Source organism: Eulemur rufifrons, chromosome 15, assembly GCF_041146395.1.
Source record: "Eulemur rufifrons isolate Redbay chromosome 15, OSU_ERuf_1, whole genome shotgun sequence".
NCBI classification, from domain to species: domain Eukaryota; kingdom Metazoa; phylum Chordata; class Mammalia; order Primates; family Lemuridae; genus Eulemur; species Eulemur rufifrons.
In genome coordinates this window covers 4003946-4021017 of record NC_090997.1, presented here as the reverse complement: position 1 = coordinate 4021017, position 17072 = coordinate 4003946, and the positions used below count along the sequence as shown (strand labels likewise).

The window sequence follows — 17072 nt, the reverse complement described above, 5'->3', positions numbered from 1 at the left end:
AGGGATTTGGTCTGCAGCCCATCAGCGACATGTTTTTAGACACTCTGTCTCCTGTTGGACTGGAAGCTGCCTGGGGGTAGGTGCTCTGTCTCCTCCATCAGGTTGGGGGGTTCTCTGAGGACAGAGGCTGTGTCTCCTCCATCAGACTAGGGGCTCCTGGAATGCAAGGGCCCTGTCTCCCCACTCAGACTGGCACTCTCTGAGGGCAGCGGCCCCTCTGCCCTTTCCTCCGCCTCAGTCCTGTTACTGAGACCGGAGTGAGGGTGGCCGCTGGGGAGCCTTGTCATGGACCATGTGACATTCCACATGGACCTTCTGTGTGGCTGTGTGCGCATGTGGTTCTGAGTATGTGGCTCTGCACGTGGGAATGCCCTAGACCCGGGCCGGGTGCCCAGCCCGGACTCGGCCTGTCAGCAGCAGGAGGGAGGCCTGGAGCAGCCCCCGCCCCAGGGAGAGGCAGGGTTGTTTGCCGCAGAGCTCAGGCCGCCTGCCTCAGCCCCCTCTTTCCAGCCCAGTTCACAGCTACAGGGTGGGGCCCGCCTGCCCCCATCTAGACCCCGCTCCTCAGGGCGGGGGGCTCAGGAGAAGGGGACAGAGGGAAGCAAGGTCTGCATGGCAAGGGGTGGGCACCAGAGCCGAGGGAGGGTCTCAGAAGCAGGCTGCAAAGTTGCTGACGACAGCCACAGCCTCCCACTCTCTGGGACTGGGATTAGGACCCTGAGCCCTGTCCAGAGGAGATTGCCCAGATGTGAACTGAACCACTGCCCACAAGGAGCCATGAACAACCGCCAGGCCCTAGCACCATGACACGACCCATGTGTCTGAGCAAGCCAGGGTGAGTCAGAGACCTAGCAGCCATCCAGGCTCTACTGCAAATTCACAGGATGACCGCGGACAGCCCAGTCCCATCCAAGGGCCCCAGGCTCCAACTCTATAAAACAAGGGGAGAGGTTAAGACTAGATGCAGGGATCTCAAATGGGGTTCTCTGGAGCCAGTGGGAACTCCATGTACAGTTGTGCAGGTTGTTTGCTGCACTATGGTGTCAATATTTCACTCATTTAGCTGTATGCCCTGGCACAGGGCTATGCCAGCCTGGAGGAAGGGGTACCTTCTTCTAATTAGCACAAAGAAGCTACACAGACTAGTGGGTCACTGGGAGGACACCCTACTTCCCCACCTCCCCTCATTCACAGCAGCTCACACCAGTCTCTTGCATATTGGGGTTTTAGAAACCATTCGACTAGCACTCTGGGTGGCCGAGGCGGGAGGGTCACTCGAGATCGAGAGTTCGAGACCAGCCTGAGCCAGAGCGAGACCCCGTCTCTACTAAAAATAGAAAGAAATGATCTGGACAGCTAAAACCATATATAGAAAAAAAATTTAGCCAGGCATGGTGGCACATGCCTGTAGTCCCAGCTACTCGGGAGGCTGAAGCAGGAGGATCGCTTGAGCCCAGGAGTTTGAGGTTGCTGTGAGCTAGGCTGATGCCACGGCACTCTAGCCCGGGCAACAGAGCCAGACTTTCTCAAAAAAAAAAAAAAAAAAATTAAAAATAAATCAATAAATAAAAACCATTGGGCTCAGCCACAGGGCCCCTGCTGGCTCTGACAAGCAGTGGCCCTGCGGGCGTGCCCAGCTCCACAGAGACAGATGCACGCCTGCGCACACACACACCTGCAGCTTCTGCAGCAGCACCACGTCCGCGATCTTCTCCTTGTCCTGCTTGGTCTGCTTGGCCTTCCAGTACTGCTTCTGGGCCGAGTAGCGGTTCATGGGGCACACCTTGAAGAGGCAGTCTGTGGTGGGGCAGGCGGGGGGAGCCGTCCGCTGGGGCTCAAGGCCTTCCTTGGAAAAGCCCCAGCCTGCAGCTCTGCTCTCCCAGCCCCTCCCCACCCTGCTGCCTCTCTGTGGGTAGAGAGGAAGTGGCTGGGAGAAGCCCATGGAATTTGGAGCATCCTGGATTATGCTGAGTAGGGGGGAGTCCCAGAGCAGGCTTGAGAGCATCGGATCTCACCTGGGGTGGGCATTGTACCCCTTCCCCATGGGGGATTTGCTAGAGGCTCGTAGAGCCTCACCCCTATGTCTGCAGCCGGCTTCCGTGGGTACCAGCAGCTAATAGCTCACATCTGCACCCTTCTTTGGCAGAAAGAAACCATCCTGCCCACAGCTGCCTGGGCAATTACACAGCCCCCCTCCCAAGGGCAGCCCCCATCCAGTGGTGACACAGGCATAGAACCGCCCAGCCTCTGGAGGGGACTGCCCGAGGGGCAGCTCAGACTCCCAGGCCCCTGGGGGCCAGGCTGAGGCGCATCTTCCCCCAGAGCCACATCCTCATCCTCCGCGGGCTTCCGCCCCTGCCTGCCAAGGGAGGACGCGCTCCCTCTCTCTCCTCTCCTGAAACCCCTCCTCATCTTGGACTCTGCTCTAGGGAACCCGACCTAAGACAGGGCAAAGCAAAATTCCTGCAACATGTTCAGTATTACGGTTTTTATTTTGGCAGGTGGACAAAACAACTATCATTTCCCTGAGTCCAAACTCCAGAAAGGGTGTCCGACTGCTCTGCTCATCCAAAGGAGGCACGAGTTGGACAATCTGATTCTGAAGTGTGGGGCAGGACTCTGGGTGCTGGCACGGGTGCCTGGGCAGGGGGTTGGCCTCAGTGACCCTGAGATCCCTTTGACGTGCTACTGTGCGGGTCCCTGATGGCACCGTGCTCCAGTAGCTCGGAACACAGGACACTGTGCCGGGAGGCTGGAGGGGGACTGGGGGGTCCCAGAGACAGAGCCCCCTTCTTCAGGCCCTTTCCTGTCCCCTCTAAGAAGAAGGCTGTGTCTCTCCTCTGGTCAAAGCTGGCCATCTGCGCCTGGGGAACCAAAGCAAAACTGGATTTCCCATCTCGCCCACGAGGATACAGAGGCCCTCTGGGGCCATCGGGAGTAGAAACTGGGAGAGCCAAAGGTCAGGAAAGGCAGAACTTCCTTGCAGGGACAGGAAAATATGGCGATTCCATAAGCAGATGGAGCCAGCAAGGGCTGCCCACCTTGGCACCACCGGCATGAGTGGGCGTCACTTCCGGAAATGAGCATTCATCTGTTGGAGAGAGTGCGTCTTTACAGGTTCTGCTCTGCCCTCAAGACCCGCTGGCACCGGCTCCTGGAGTCCCCCCGGTGCCCTGTCACCATGTGGATCTCACTGCCTTGCTAGAGGCGGGTGGTGCCCAGCAGAGTGGTGGGGAGAGGGGCCCCCCGGGGGGGGGTTCTGGAAATTGGCGGGGGCAGCGGGTGGGATTTTAGTTGTACCAACGATTGTCACAGCAGGCACTTAGTGGGCAGGACAGGGGTGCCGGACGGCTGCCTGCACCGCAAAGGCTGCCCTGCGTGACGCCTGACTGCAAACGTCCTGCCTCGCGCACTCCTCGCTGGGCCCACAGTCAGACACACAAACACAGACACTCTTGGCATTTAGCAAGCACTGAGTCTTCTACAAATGCGACTCCAGTATAAACCAAGGGAAGATCTGTGCTGTTCAAATGTAACCGGGAGGTTTTTGCTGAAAATACATCACTCACGGTCACTCCAACGGGGTACACTTGTGGCTGCCATACTCGTGATTTAAAGGAAGCATTTGCTTCACTGGGTCTTCTAGTGGTGCCCAACATTTACTTCTAAAATATATACTATTTCATTAAAAATCACTTTCTTTTTTTCCTCTTTTTTGTCACACCCAGGACATTATACTGGCCGTATTCCCTCCCCCTGGCTCCAGGCCCGCTCAGCCCCTGGCTCTGGACCGCCACCATTTTGTATTATATAAATATGGATGTGGATAAACTGTTTTATTTATGAATTCTACTTCGTGTTTTTCGCTGCCCTCCCCAGACCCGGGGCAGGCAGGTGGCCCAGCCCGGTGGCACTGGCCACTGCTTCCCCGCCCTGACCTGGGGCTCCGCGAATGTCTGCTGAATGTCCGCCAGATGAGCGCACAGATCCAGAAAGGACTCCTTCACGTATGAGGAGGGGTCTGACTTAGCGCTGAGCGGAGGAACAGGGGCGAGGCCCCGCAGCTGGGGGGAAGGCAGGAGCGGGGAAAGGATACGGCAAGTCTGGGGACAGGCCGAGGCCCCCCTGGCAGGGACAGGGAGCGCGTATGGGAAGAGGGGCCAGGCAGGGGCCTGGGGAGCTGGGACTGGCGGGCGTGAGAGGCCCAGGCCCTGGCTGAGCGGCCTGGACAGGGCACTGAGGGCGGTAGGACCGGGAGCTACTTGGTCTCCATGTGGCCCAAGACCCCACCCCTAATCCAGAAAGGAGAAAAGGACGAGAGGGACAGGTGCTGCCCCAGGTTGCCCTAGAGCAGGGATCTCACCTGACCTTGGCCACCTAAGAAATACATCTTAGATCACCATTTCACGAAACGACATGGGGACTCCCGTCCACGAGCATGGCGGGCAGGCTCTGGGTCCAAAAGGCCTGAGAACTAATAGGTTAGAATCTATTCTGGACTAACCAAACCATAAAACAACTAAAACAACTGGATTTTTAAGATATGTTATTTTCAGACATCTTAAAGAACTGACAAGATACTGAGGAATCACCCTGCTGGAAGAGAAGGTCAAAGGGGAAAGGAGGTAGTATATTACTGAAACACTCAAGCTGCTTTTGCCCTGAGGCTATTTGCTGATTCCAGAAAACATGAACTTTTATTTTGACAGCTTTGCCCGGTGGAAGGGTCAGAGACCCAAGCCCAGACCCACAGAAGGTGGCGGGTCAGGAGCCCTGGACCCTGAAGGGACATACTCAGGCAAGGGCCGAGCCCAGAGTAGAACACTCCTACCGGCAACTGGAGAACCCCCAAACTCAAGCTGGGCTTTAGGTGGTCTTGACTTGGTGATGCCCCCAAGACTCTGGCAGTGGAAGAGGCAGGCCCCCTCTGGAGGAAGGTACCTTCATCGTAGACTCATTCTGAATTTTTCAAATGCAGTAACCAGTATATAGTCAAAGCTGACAGGGACCCTTGGGAACCAGACACCACGAGGGAGAACAAGCCCACAAAACAGACGCTAGAAACAGACGTGCGGAGACTTCAGACACAGACATCACCTATAAAACAGACACGCCTTCTCTGCTTCAGTAAATAAAAGAAAAGCCTGATGATCCCTGCAGAGAACAGGAAACTATAAAAAGTAACAGAGCAGACTGAAAAAGAACCAAATGGAATTTCTAGAAATAAAAAAGCTTCAATAACCAAAATTTAAAACTCACTGGACAAATTTAACAGGAGAATGGCCAGAGCGGAAGAAAATGAAACAGCGACCCCCTTCCTATGGTTGAGGCATTCTAATTCTATTCCTTCTGATCCTTCAAATGATGCTTGCGCCCGTCTGCGTGACTGCCACCCACGGCCGGGTCGGAGCCTGTGTTTGCTGACGCCGCCGCCCCGGAGCATCCACAGGAGAGCAGGGAAGCCGGACATGAGCCCTCCCTGCTCCTGACGCCTCTGTGTCTTTCTTGGAAACGCTGCCTGGAACTTGTCAGATTCATCTTTCTCTCTCACACAGATCCCCCCTTAGAGCCTCACCCCACACGACACATGACACACGTCAGAAGGTGCTTACTTGAACACATAAGCAAATGAGTGCATGACCCGGGCCCCGGCCCCATGCACATCTCTATGCTTGTGCTGTGCTGTGCTCTTTGCCCAGAGGCAGCCGCGTCGGGACTCCAGAAGGGCCCAGAGCCTTCCTCTCACCAAACCACAGGAGAAGGACAGAGAGGAGGAAAGGTGGGTGGGATGCTGGGAGACGGGCCCACGCAGGAGCAGCAGCATCAAAGGCATAGAGGAAAGGCGGAGGGTCCAGGTTTCCCCCAGTAAGGGCTGTGTGTCCCGGGGGCGTGTGCCTGTGGGCGAGGGGGCACAGGGCTGGTGAGGCTGCAGACAAAAGGCTATTCATTAACTAAATAAAGTCAGTGGGGCCAGACATGATGGCTCATAGCTGTAATCCCAGAACTTTGGGAAGCCGAGGTGACAGAATCGCTTGAGGCCAAGAGTTCAAGACCAGCCTGGACAACATATCAAGACCCTGTCTCTACAGAAAAAATTTTAAATTAGCCAGGTGTGGCGGCATGCGCCTGTAGTCCTAGCTACTTGGGAGGCTGAAATGGGAAGACTGCTGGACACTAAGAGTTTGAGGCTGCAGTGAGCTACGACTCCACCACTGCACTCCAGCCTGGGAGACAGAGCAAGACCCATCTCTTTAAAAAAAGAAAATGTCAGGCCAGGTGCAGTGGCTCATGCCTATAATCCCTCACTCTGGGAGGCCCAGGCAGGAGGATCACTTGAGCTCAGGAGTTTGAGACCAGCCTGAGCAAGAATAAGACCTTGTCTCTAAAAAAAAAAAAAAAAAAGTCAATGGACATTCACCTGAAACTGACTAAGGTGTCTAACACTCCAAAAGCCCACTGCCAGCTGGGTGCAGTGGCTCATGCCTGTAATCCTAGCACTCTGGGAGGCCGAAGCAGGAGGACTGCTTGAGGCCAGGCGTTTGAGACCAGCCTGAGCAAGAGTGAGACCCTCACGCAGTCCAGCCTGGGCAATGGAGGAGACTCCATCTCAAAAAATAAACAAACAAACAAATGCCCACTGACATTGCATTGAATCATGTCGGGGTAGGGGGAGCTTCAAAAGATCCAAATTCCCAGGCCTCCCACAGATCTTGGCAGGCCTGGTGTGGGCCTAGGAACGGGCATTTCTAAAGGCACTTCCCCCACCATCTTTACCCAGATGGTTCTGCTGCTCAACCAAGCAGCAGTGCAGAGGATCTTACGAGCTCTGTATGAAACAATGTCATAATCTGTTTCCAGTTGTAGTCAATGTTTAGACTGAACCAATAGAACAAAACACCAAAGACATCATGAAGAGGAGAGGATGGAGCGGTCACTCAGCTCGAGGACGTGAGAACAGACGTGGGCGTGGCAGCGGCACGGGAGGGAGACGCAGGCCGGGCACCGGAGGCGTAGGCAGAACAAGGAAAAGGGGTAACCGGGATACCGGGCTTTATAAAGGTGACCTTGGAGACTCTCCAGCTGCAACAGGAGACTGTTGGGAGGATGGGGTGGAGTGCAGGAATGGGCCGCGGAGCTAAATTCTTATCTACCTTAGAAGGCACAAATAGCTGCTATTTAAAATCGGTTAGTCAAGGAACGGTGGAATAAGCATAACATTTGGAGAAGAAACTAAGAAAAGAGTTAAAAGGCATTGCTTTCTCTTACTACATTGCTGGTGGGGGTGCAAGACGGTACAAGTGCAATGGGGGCAAGTGGCTGTGCTGAGCAGAATGGCAGATGCCTCGCCCCTGCCTCGGCAGCCTCACTGCCCGGCATGCGCTCGAGGAACACGCCTGCACTTACGCAAAATGACCCTGGACCAGGGTCTTCACCACAGCACTGTCAGGAATAATAAAGACGGGGAACAGCCCGAGAGTCCATCTGGAGGGGACTGGTGAAACAAATTACAGTGGAGCCTCATAATGCAATTCTGTGTAGCCATAAGAAAGAGAAATTCTAACACATGCTACGACACGTGTGAACCTTGAGGACATGATGCTAGTGAAATAAGCCAGCCACAGAAAGACAGAGGCTACATGATCCTACTATATGAGGTCCCTAAAGCAGTCAAATTCCCAGAGACAGAAAGCAGAATGGTTGTCAGGGGCCAGCGGGGAAGAGGCATGAATGGGGAGTTAGTGCTTCATGGGTACAGGGTTTTAGTTTTGCAAGTTGACAAGAGTTCTGTGGATGGACGGTGGTGATGGCTGCACAGCAATGAAAATGAGCGGGGCGTGGTGGCTCACGCCTGTAACCCTAGCACGCTGGGAGGCCGAGGCAGGAGGATCGCTTGAGCTCAGGAGTTCGAGACCAGCCTGAGCAAGAGTGAGACCCCATCTGTACTAAAAATAGAAAAAAAAATTAGCTGGACATGGTGGCGCATGCCTGTAGTCCCAACTACTCGGGAGGCTGCGGCAGGAGGATCGCTTGAGCCCAGGAGTTTGAGGTTGCTGTGAGCTAGGCTGACGCCATGGCACTCACTCTAGCCAGGGCAACAGAGTGAGACTCTGTCTCAAAAAAAAAAAAAAAAAAATAGAGTTAAAATGGTTAAGATGGTAAACTTCATTATGTATATTTTACCACAATTAAAAATAAATAACTTTTATTAAATGCATAAAACTATGTAATTTGTAGGAATGCTATTTTCACATGGTTGTCCAGGATATGGAATTAAAATGAATATATTTAACAAAAGAGAGTTCGAACTTCTATATGTTAATATAGAAAGATCTCCAGTAGGAGCTGCCCATACTCAGATTTATAGAGCAAAACCAGCAAAGAACAGAACAGTGTATGTAGAATGCTATGTTTGTGTAAGAAAAGGGGGAAATCTGAATATATGTTTGTATCAGCCCAGAGGAACACTGGAGGGGACACAGAGACTAAGGACAGTGATCACCTGAAGGGGCAGCCGTGGAGGAGGGGAGGCGGGGTGGGGACAGCCCGGGGCAGACTCTCAGTGTGTATTTGTACAAAATTTCCATGCTTTAATGATAAATTACCTGGTCAGATTTTCTAATAGGGTTACCCCTGGGGAGGGGGACAGGAGGTGAGTGAGGGTGGGGTGGAGGAGCCAGGCTTTCCTCTAGGTCCTAGAGCATGTATTTATGTTACTTTTATAAAAAGAAAAAACAAGAATAACAGAATTTCAAGTGGACACTAAACACGAAAAGAGGCCCAGCATCACCAGCAGGCAGAGAAATGCAAGCGGAGAGCACAGCAAGACGCCATTTCCCACCCAGCAGGCTGGAGGAAATGTGCAGGGCACAAACCCCGGCCTGGCAAGGATGTGGCAGAGCCAGGGGAGCTGCCCCCGGCCTGGGCGTGTCAAGGTGACAGCCCCTGTGGAAGGCAACAGCTTCCGTCCCACCCAGCCATCCCCTCCTCGGCACCTACCAAAGGATCCCATGCCCCGGAGCCAAGGAGGCCCAGCGCAGCATCGGGGGCAATGGCCAAAACTGGAAACGGACTAAATGTCCACCATCGAGAACACCGATGAATGGTTCACCGTTTATCACCCAGTGGAATGTTACGTAGCAATTAAACAGATGAACTAGAGCCACAAATAAATCTCAAAAACAGTTTAGAATGAAGAAAAGTGCAGAAAGATTTGTACAGAAGGCCATCTTTAATATGTGGGGTTCAAAAACTAGGAAATATACTATATCCGTGGATATATCTTTATGGACTAACAGTGAAAGCATTCAAACAGACCCTGAATGACACACCCATTTCTTTTTTTTTTTTTTTTTTTTGAGACAGAGTCTCACTCTGTTGCCCAGGCTAGAGTGCCGTGGCGTCAGCCTAGCTCACAGCAACCTCAGACTCCTGAGCTCAAGCGATCCTCCTGTCTCAGCCTCCCAAGTAGCTGGGACTACAGGCATGCACCACCATGCCCGGCTAAATTTTTCTATATATTTTTAGTTGTCTAGATAATTTCTTTCTATTTTTTAGTAGAGACGGGGGTCTCACGCTTGCTCAGGCTGGTCTCGAACTCCTGACCTTGAGCAATCCACCCGCCTCGGCCTCCCAGAGTGCTAGGATTACAGGTGTGAGCCACCGTGCCCGGCCAACACACCCATTTCTGATCAGCGCTTACCTCTGGAGAGGAGAAGGGAGGAATATGCAGGGGCTTTGGTTACAGCTATGTTATTTCTTTAAAAGCAAAAAGCTCTAAAATAAACATGGCAAAAAGGATCTGACAAAGCTCAGCAGCGGGTACGTGGGGGTGTGTTATTTTTTCTTTACTTCTGTGTAGAGTTGAAATATGTCTTAATAACAAGGGCAATAAACTGGGCTTGGAGCATGGAGGGGCAGAGAGGGGGTATCGGCTGGGGGCCCACAGAGGGAGGCTACTCAGCACTCCCTGGCACCTGTCCCCACCGGTCTGAGCCCCTAAGTGACTGCCACACACTTGTCCTGGGGTCACCGTGGCTGGGGGGTGCGAGCTCTGAGCTTCCCAGAGGGAGACGTGGAGACCAGTCCTACATTTCGGTCTCCCCGTGCCCAGCAGGAGGAGGAAGAGAAAGAGAAAGGGCCCTGGGGCAGAGGAGGGGTGGGAGGATGGAGTCGGAATCCCTCTCTTCCACCTCACTCTGCTGCTGGGCCCAGGGAGGCCATGGGGACCCCAGGGTGGCCCAGGAATCCTGGGGTGGGCCCAGCCCACAGGCTTTGGGGAAATGGAGAGGAAGAGAAGGGGGAGTGGGAAGGAGTGAGGGGGGAGGAGGGCAGGAAGTCAAAGGAGCATTTGTTCTGCTAAGTGGCTTTTTTGTTGTCAAAAATTGGCCCCAAATTCTGCCCACTGGCAGCTTAGACAGAGTGTTCCTCAGCCACACCCACCTCCCTGTCACCAGCCTGTCACACCACAAAGCTGCGTGCACACACCTCCACACAAGCCTTCCCCTTCCAGCCCTAGCCCCTCCCTGCCCTGGCAGAGCCCACCCTTCAGCCCCTCACCAGTCTCTCTCTCACTAAGTTCCTCCCAGGAACTCGCCTAAACCCTCCTCTGGAGCGCAATCCGCCCCGCTAACAGCTTCGTCAAAGCTGTCCTCCTTCTGGCTGCGGGAGAGGCCAGGCCACCGGTCCCTACCCGCCCTCCGCCTTCAGGGAGCCAGGGCAGGTGCGATCAGACCTGCGCCTCCAAGCAGGGGCCCCACACGAGCACCCTAAAACCCACAGAGCCTGGGCCCGGAGGCTTCGAGGCTGAGCTCAGCCAGGGGACTTGTGGGTGGGTCACATCAGTGGGACGTGGCCAGGCCTGAGAGCGGGGCAGGGGCAGGAGGGAGCGGGAGGGGCCCAGTGCATGCGTTTATCCCTCACCTGTGTGCCGGCACCCACTATGTGGCAGACACTGCAGGTAGGACAGTAAGCAAGAAAAACCAACAGAAATCCCTGCCTGCCCTGCCCTGGAGGAGCTGACGTTCCGGTGAGGGAGGCAAGTGACAAAGAAAAATAATTAAAATACGTGGAGCACGTCAGATTCATGCCATGGGGAAAAGTAAAGCAGGAAGGGAGACAGGGACACGGCGCGGCGGCGCAATGTCATACTGCATGGTCAGGAAAGGCCTCCCTGAAGCCTGAGGCTGCCGAGCGCGAGTCCCATGGACGTTAGGAGTAAGAGCTTCAAGGTTGTCTTAGATCCCCCCGCCTTCCAGCATCCCTCTCAAGGACGATCTCAGCTAATCCCTCCTGAGCTGAGCAGCCGCACGACAGACAGATGTGGTGGGGGCAGGCTTGGCGTGTTCCTGCCTGCCCCGCCCTGCCCGCCACACCCAGGACCTGTCTGCCTGACTGTCAGTCCCTCTCCCGCGCAGGTAATCACAACAATAGCACCTTACCCTGGCTTGGCACCGTGACAGCCAGGGTATCACTCAACCCTCACAGAGGCCCTCAGGGGTGTTGGCCGGGGCTGAGGAGCCCAGGGACCACTGGCCCAATGTCACAAGTAGAGCCAGGGCTGGGCTCCAGAGGCCCCACAACCAGAGTCACACAGTCCTGGAAACCATGAGTCCAATCCCCTTCCGCCCAGATGAGAGACTGAGGCACAGAGAGGGGCTCTCACCTTGGCCTCCTAAAGCCCGAGGAGGCGATTCTATTTCCCACCCCTGTTCCCTCAGAAAACGCCCAGTCCTGCAGATACAGACAGCCCTGTGGCTGGGCGGAGTTGGGGGAGAACTTCCCCGCCAGGAGTGGCTCCGCCCCTGAGAAGTGGGGTGTGGCCCCAGAACATGAAGGGAGAGGTGTGTCTGTGCCAAGGTGCTGGCAGTGCGAGCCAAGGGGGCTCGCGCTGCCAGCAGAGCGAGGCTGCAGGCAGCGCCTCACCCACCCGGCCACTGGGGCTGAAGGCGGTTGGGGAAATTCAGTCCCAGGCCCGGGACAGGCAGCCTGGGGTGGGGGGCCCTTACCTCGGAACTTCTTAGGGGGGTTGTCCAGGTCCCCAGCCGCCGGCTCCACCACACAGCGGTCATCCACCAGCCTGGGGGACAAGGCAGCTCGATCAGTGGGACAGAAGAGACCCATGTCCCCACAGCATCCCTCCCTTGGAGGAGGGGATTCCAGGGCACCAGTGACACTTCCCCAAGCCCCCTAAGAGACTGCCTCCATCAGGACAAGCCCCCACCATCAAGTGCATCTCTTTTCACCAGGCAAGCTCTCTTGGGTGGGGATGGGAGGACCCCAGGAAGAACACAGAGACACCCACCCCGACCCCCTGGGGACTCTGCCGCAGTCGGGGCTGTTGCGCACTGCAGATGTAACTCCTGTCACAGCCCTGAGACCTGCTGCCCCCACCAAAAGGCCAGTGGGCAGATCGGGGAGGGAAAGGGAAAGGGACCCAGAGACAAAGGCCGAGAGAGGAGGGGGAGACACAGAGAGGAATAAAAGATAACAAGGAAGAGAAACAGACACAGCAAGAGATTAGAGAGAGACAGATGAGACAAGCTTATGAGATGCTAAAGTAGGGGCCTGAGTCTTCAGGTCTCAATGGCATGACAGTGAGTCTCATGCCTTCTCACTCTCAGCCAGGCCCCCTGCCGTACTCTCCAGCCACCCAGCCACCCAGCCACCACCCATCCCTGCATCTAAAACTTTTCAGTGCCCCCCAGCCTCTAGGATAAAGTGGTGACGATCACCCACATTTCAAAGGCCAACTCTATTTCAGCACCCTCACCTCTGTTGCCTCTGAATTCTCGCCAACTTCCCAACAAGGGGATAGTCGTTAGTGCCATTTTACATAGCAGAAAACTGAGTCTGAAGATTAAATAACTTGCCTGAAGTCACAGAGCTGATTTCAAAGCCCGTGATCCTTCTGCACGCCCCCTCCTTGGCTAACAAGGTCTTCTGTGGTCTGACCTCTACCCACTCCCTAGCACAATTTCCTTCCCCCAACTGTATGAAGCCTCCAGTTGACCCCCAAGGTCCACAGAGCTCTCATCTCTCCAGAGGCGCCTCTCTCCTACTCTGCAAGGCCATCCTCGGCCAGCACGTCCCTCTCTGTGGGCCTCCCTCCCCCATGTTACAGCTCCTGGTCTTGGCCTCTCCTGTAGCTGTGTCTCTTTCTACTTCTACACCTGCTGTGTCCACACTGTGAGTCCCCTGGGGATGGGACCCCTGTGTTTTTTTCTTTGGAATCACCAGCACTCTGCACAATGCAAAGTATTAAGATATAATAAGAAATACATATTTGGTCTTCCTTTGTCCTGGCTGCTGGCCAGAGTTCCTAAGCCCTTGTAACTTCCTAAGCGATAAGGATAAGAGTGATAAGAGTATCTTTTGTTATAGTATTTGGATTTTTGTTTCCAAGTTCTGAAATAGCTCAGGAATAATAAAGATTAAAAGGTATGAGTTTGTTCATACCAAGCACCCTTCAACCACACCTGCATTTATGTTAATGGGGTAACAATTGGAAAGTCCCTAAGGATGGGGAGGGAGGCTGGGACCTCACCATGTGGTTGGGGGGTTGAAATCGTCAGCCCCAACACCCCCATCACGACTTCCCCTCAGCAGCAGAGGGGAGAGCCGCTGAAGGTTAAGTTGGTCACCAGTGGCCAATGGTTTAATCAATCCCGCCTACGTGACGAGGCCTCCATAAAAACCAGAAGGGCCGGGCTGGGAGAGTTTCTGGGCTGGTGAACATGCGGAGGTGCTGGGCCAGGGGTGCACCCGAAGGGGGCCTGGAAGCCCCCAGCCCCTTCCCACATACCTCACCCTACTCACTCCTTCTGTCTGCCTGTTCCTGAGCTGGAGCTTTTACAATAAACCGGTAATTTAGTAAGTAAATGTTTTCCTCAGATGTTTTTCTGAGTTCTGTGAGCCATTCCAGAAAATTATCAACATGAAGAGGGGGCTGTGGGAACCCCTAATTTATAGCTGGTCGGGCGGAAGCACCATAGGCCCAGACTTGCGGCTGGTGTCTGAAGCGGCGGCAGCCTTGGGGACTGAGCCCTCAACCTGTGGGCTCTGACGCTAGCTCCAGGCAGATAGTGTCAGCACTGAAGCAAACTGTGGGACAGCCAGTTGGTGTCCACAGAGAACTGGACAACTAACTGCTTCATGCTTTCCTGTACTGTTATTTGATTTTCTAATTCTACTTCGTTATTATTTCCATCTTGCAGGCAGGGAAACCAGAGTGTGGGAGGTTAACAATCTGCAGAGCCGGATGCTGCACCGGCGTCACAGCGGGAGCTGGCAGCACCTCATGGCGACAGCAGGGGAGAGGGCCTCAGTCATGGCGACAGCAGGGGAGAGGGCCTCAGTCTGTCCTCCTCTCTCAGCCTCCCCATTGCTCAGTCCTGGCCCCCCCCCACCTTCTCCGCCTGCACTCCCAACCCTGGGGGTCGCGGCCACACCCATGGGCGCAAAGGCAGCACTCGGACGCTCCCTGAGAACTCCTACCTCCCACTCTTCCTGCCAAACCCCAGGCTCAGAGACCCCACTGCCTGCTCTGCACTGGGATGTCCACGGGCATCTCAGACTCAGCAGGTGCAAACTGAGCTGGGGGCTCCACTGGAATGTGCTCCTCTCAGAGCCCTCCGTCCCCAGCGATGGCAACTCCTCCCCTCCAACAGCAGCACCAGCCGAAACTTGACCAATCCTCAGCTCCTCTCTTGCTCACGCCTCACACCTCACACCTACCCTGTCAGGAGATCCCGTGGGCTCTATCTTCAAAACAGATGCAAATCTGACATCTTGTCAGTCACTTCCACCGCACCCTGTCCCCACCTGTTCTCACCCGGATTTCAGTAACTGCCTCCTCTCATTGGTCTCCCAGGTTCCCCCCTCGCCCCCTTATGGCCTGTTCCCCACACAGCAGCAGAGGGATCCCTTTAAAAGGTAAGTCAAATCAGGCCAGCACTCTGCTTAGAACCCTCTAGAACCACCCATCTCAGAGTGAAAGCAAAGAAGAACTCACATGGCCTGAAAGACCCCCGTGATCCACCCCCACCCCTTGCCCAGTCGGCTCCTGCCCCCCAGGTGACTGGGCACTGGCTCTTTCCCCTGCCTGGAACCCTCCACCTCCAGACACCCTCATCTCCTTCAGATCTCAGCTCAAGTGAGGCATTCCCATGGAGACCCTCCCTCCCCAGTACTTTTGAAATTGTAAACTGCTTCCTCCCGAACTCCTTGCGCCCCCTCTGACGCCCCCTCTGACTGTTCTCCTAGCACTTATCACCCCGTCTGGCTATATATTTCACTCATTTTGTTTACTATCCCTCATCCCTGCACCATGTAAGTTCCACAGGACAGGGATGTGTCTGTTTGTGTCCCTGCTTTGTCCCCAGCACCAGACCACTGCCTGGCGGAGAGCAGGGACACAGAAAATACACATCAAGTGAATTAATTCACTTTACTATCTGTGGAGTGAAGTACACAAGAAGCAAAAGATAAGGTCCCTGGCCCAGGGAGTTTAAAATCTCGTTGGGAAGACAAATCACATACTCAGAAGAGTAGTAATATAAAGAACGTGCATCGGTGCCAAGCGGTGGTACCAGCTGTGGGTTTTGTCCAAATTCAGAGAAGGGAGGGAGCAGAGCTTGGCCAATCAGAGGAGGTGTGAAAGCAGCAGGAGGAGCTGCTCAGAGCCCTGAATAATTCCTAGGATGTCCTGTGAGACAGTGAATCAGATTAGCTGGCGGTCTCTTAGTTAAACCCTGAGGGGAGGAGACCCAGGATGCCTGCATGTTGATTGGGGGCAGGGTGGGGAGAAAGCATTGGGCAGGGCCTGGGACCTGGCACTGCCAGGGGTGCTGGAGCACAGGGCAGCAGGGAGGTTGTAAGGCTGAAGAGAGGATGGGGGAACCCCCCTTCCCCATCTTGGCCAGTGCACAAGGCCTGTGTCAGAGGAAGGAGGAAGAGGCTACAGAGTCCCCTTCCTCAGAGACTGGGTCTGAGGAAACACCCATCCTCATCCCAGACCTGGGAACTCCTGGTCTGGGTCACACATGCCAGGAAGACATGCAAGTTTGGATGCCAAAGTGCATTTCCTAGTCACCCTGGCACAAACCCACCTGGTCATTAGGCAGATGTCCATCTGTCCCTGCCCACGCCTGCACAGCTCCCGAAGCCCTGCGGTCTCCAACTCAGCCCATCCCCAGGCCCAGTGGCCTACAAAGTGGGAGTGCAAACTGAAGCCACTCAGTTCTAGAAAGGACAGGTCAGGAGGGGAGCATGGCGTCCAGGAGAAGAATCCTAAACAAGGCTGGGAAGGAAAACATCCCAGATCTTCAGTGGCAGGGGGCTGGGAATGGTGGGCATGAGGGGCCCAGCAGAGAAGCAAGCCCTGTAGGAGGGCCAAACACCCAGGGCAGGGCTCCGCGAGGCAGGGAGGTCGGTCAGCAGTGAGGACTTGAGAGGCAGCAGATGGGACCTTCCTAGTGTCCTCCTGGGTCCCAGACCAGCATAACAGGGAGCCTGCGTCGCCTGGGAACTGGGCTCCATTCTGTACCCCCCTCCAAGGGGTGACACGTTGCCTTCCTCTTTCTGTTCTCCCCCTGGTGTTCAGCACAGCCCCCATCTGGTGTGTGTAGGCAAAGAGGGTGGCCTCCGGCAGGATGTTTGCAGAGTCCCATGGTGCCCCCAAGCCTGTTTGCAGGGTCCCATGGTGCCCCCAAGCCCTTCCCTCCATTCCTCTGTGCATACTCATAAGGCCTCAGGCGTCCCAAGAAGGTGCTGGCGGGAGGGGAGTCGGTAGAAGCATTTACAGATAAGCAGAAAGCCCTTCTCAGATGGGCCGCGGGGAGGCCTGGGGCCAGAGGGAGGCCCAAGAGCCAGGGCGCCAGACAGGTAAGTTTTGATGGAGGAGGCGCCCAGGCGAGGCGGGGATCCCCCAGCCGCTGTGTGGTCGCAGTGGTTCTGAGCCCCGCGGCCCGGACAGTAGGGTCCAGAGGTCGCCCAGCGCCCCGTGAGCCCGCCCGGCCCGCCCCCGCGGCGAAGCGAAACTCGCCGCCCCACGTGCAGCCGTCGCCTAGGGAGGG

At 55.2% G+C, this 17072-nt stretch overlaps 1 protein-coding gene across 1 annotated transcript in view; it reads right to left on the bottom strand.

The window, feature by feature from the left end:
* ITPR3 (inositol 1,4,5-trisphosphate receptor type 3) overlaps positions 1 to 17072 on the bottom strand; it is a 62994-nt gene that overhangs the window by 36960 nt on the left and 8962 nt on the right. The window contains exons 2-3 of the mRNA XM_069488900.1: positions 12006 to 12076; positions 1676 to 1797 (exon numbers count right to left, since the gene is read on the bottom strand). Of these exons, the coding sequence (XP_069345001.1) occupies positions 1676 to 1797; positions 12006 to 12076 (193 nt within the window). The remainder of the gene's footprint in view (positions 1 to 1675; positions 1798 to 12005; positions 12077 to 17072) is intronic.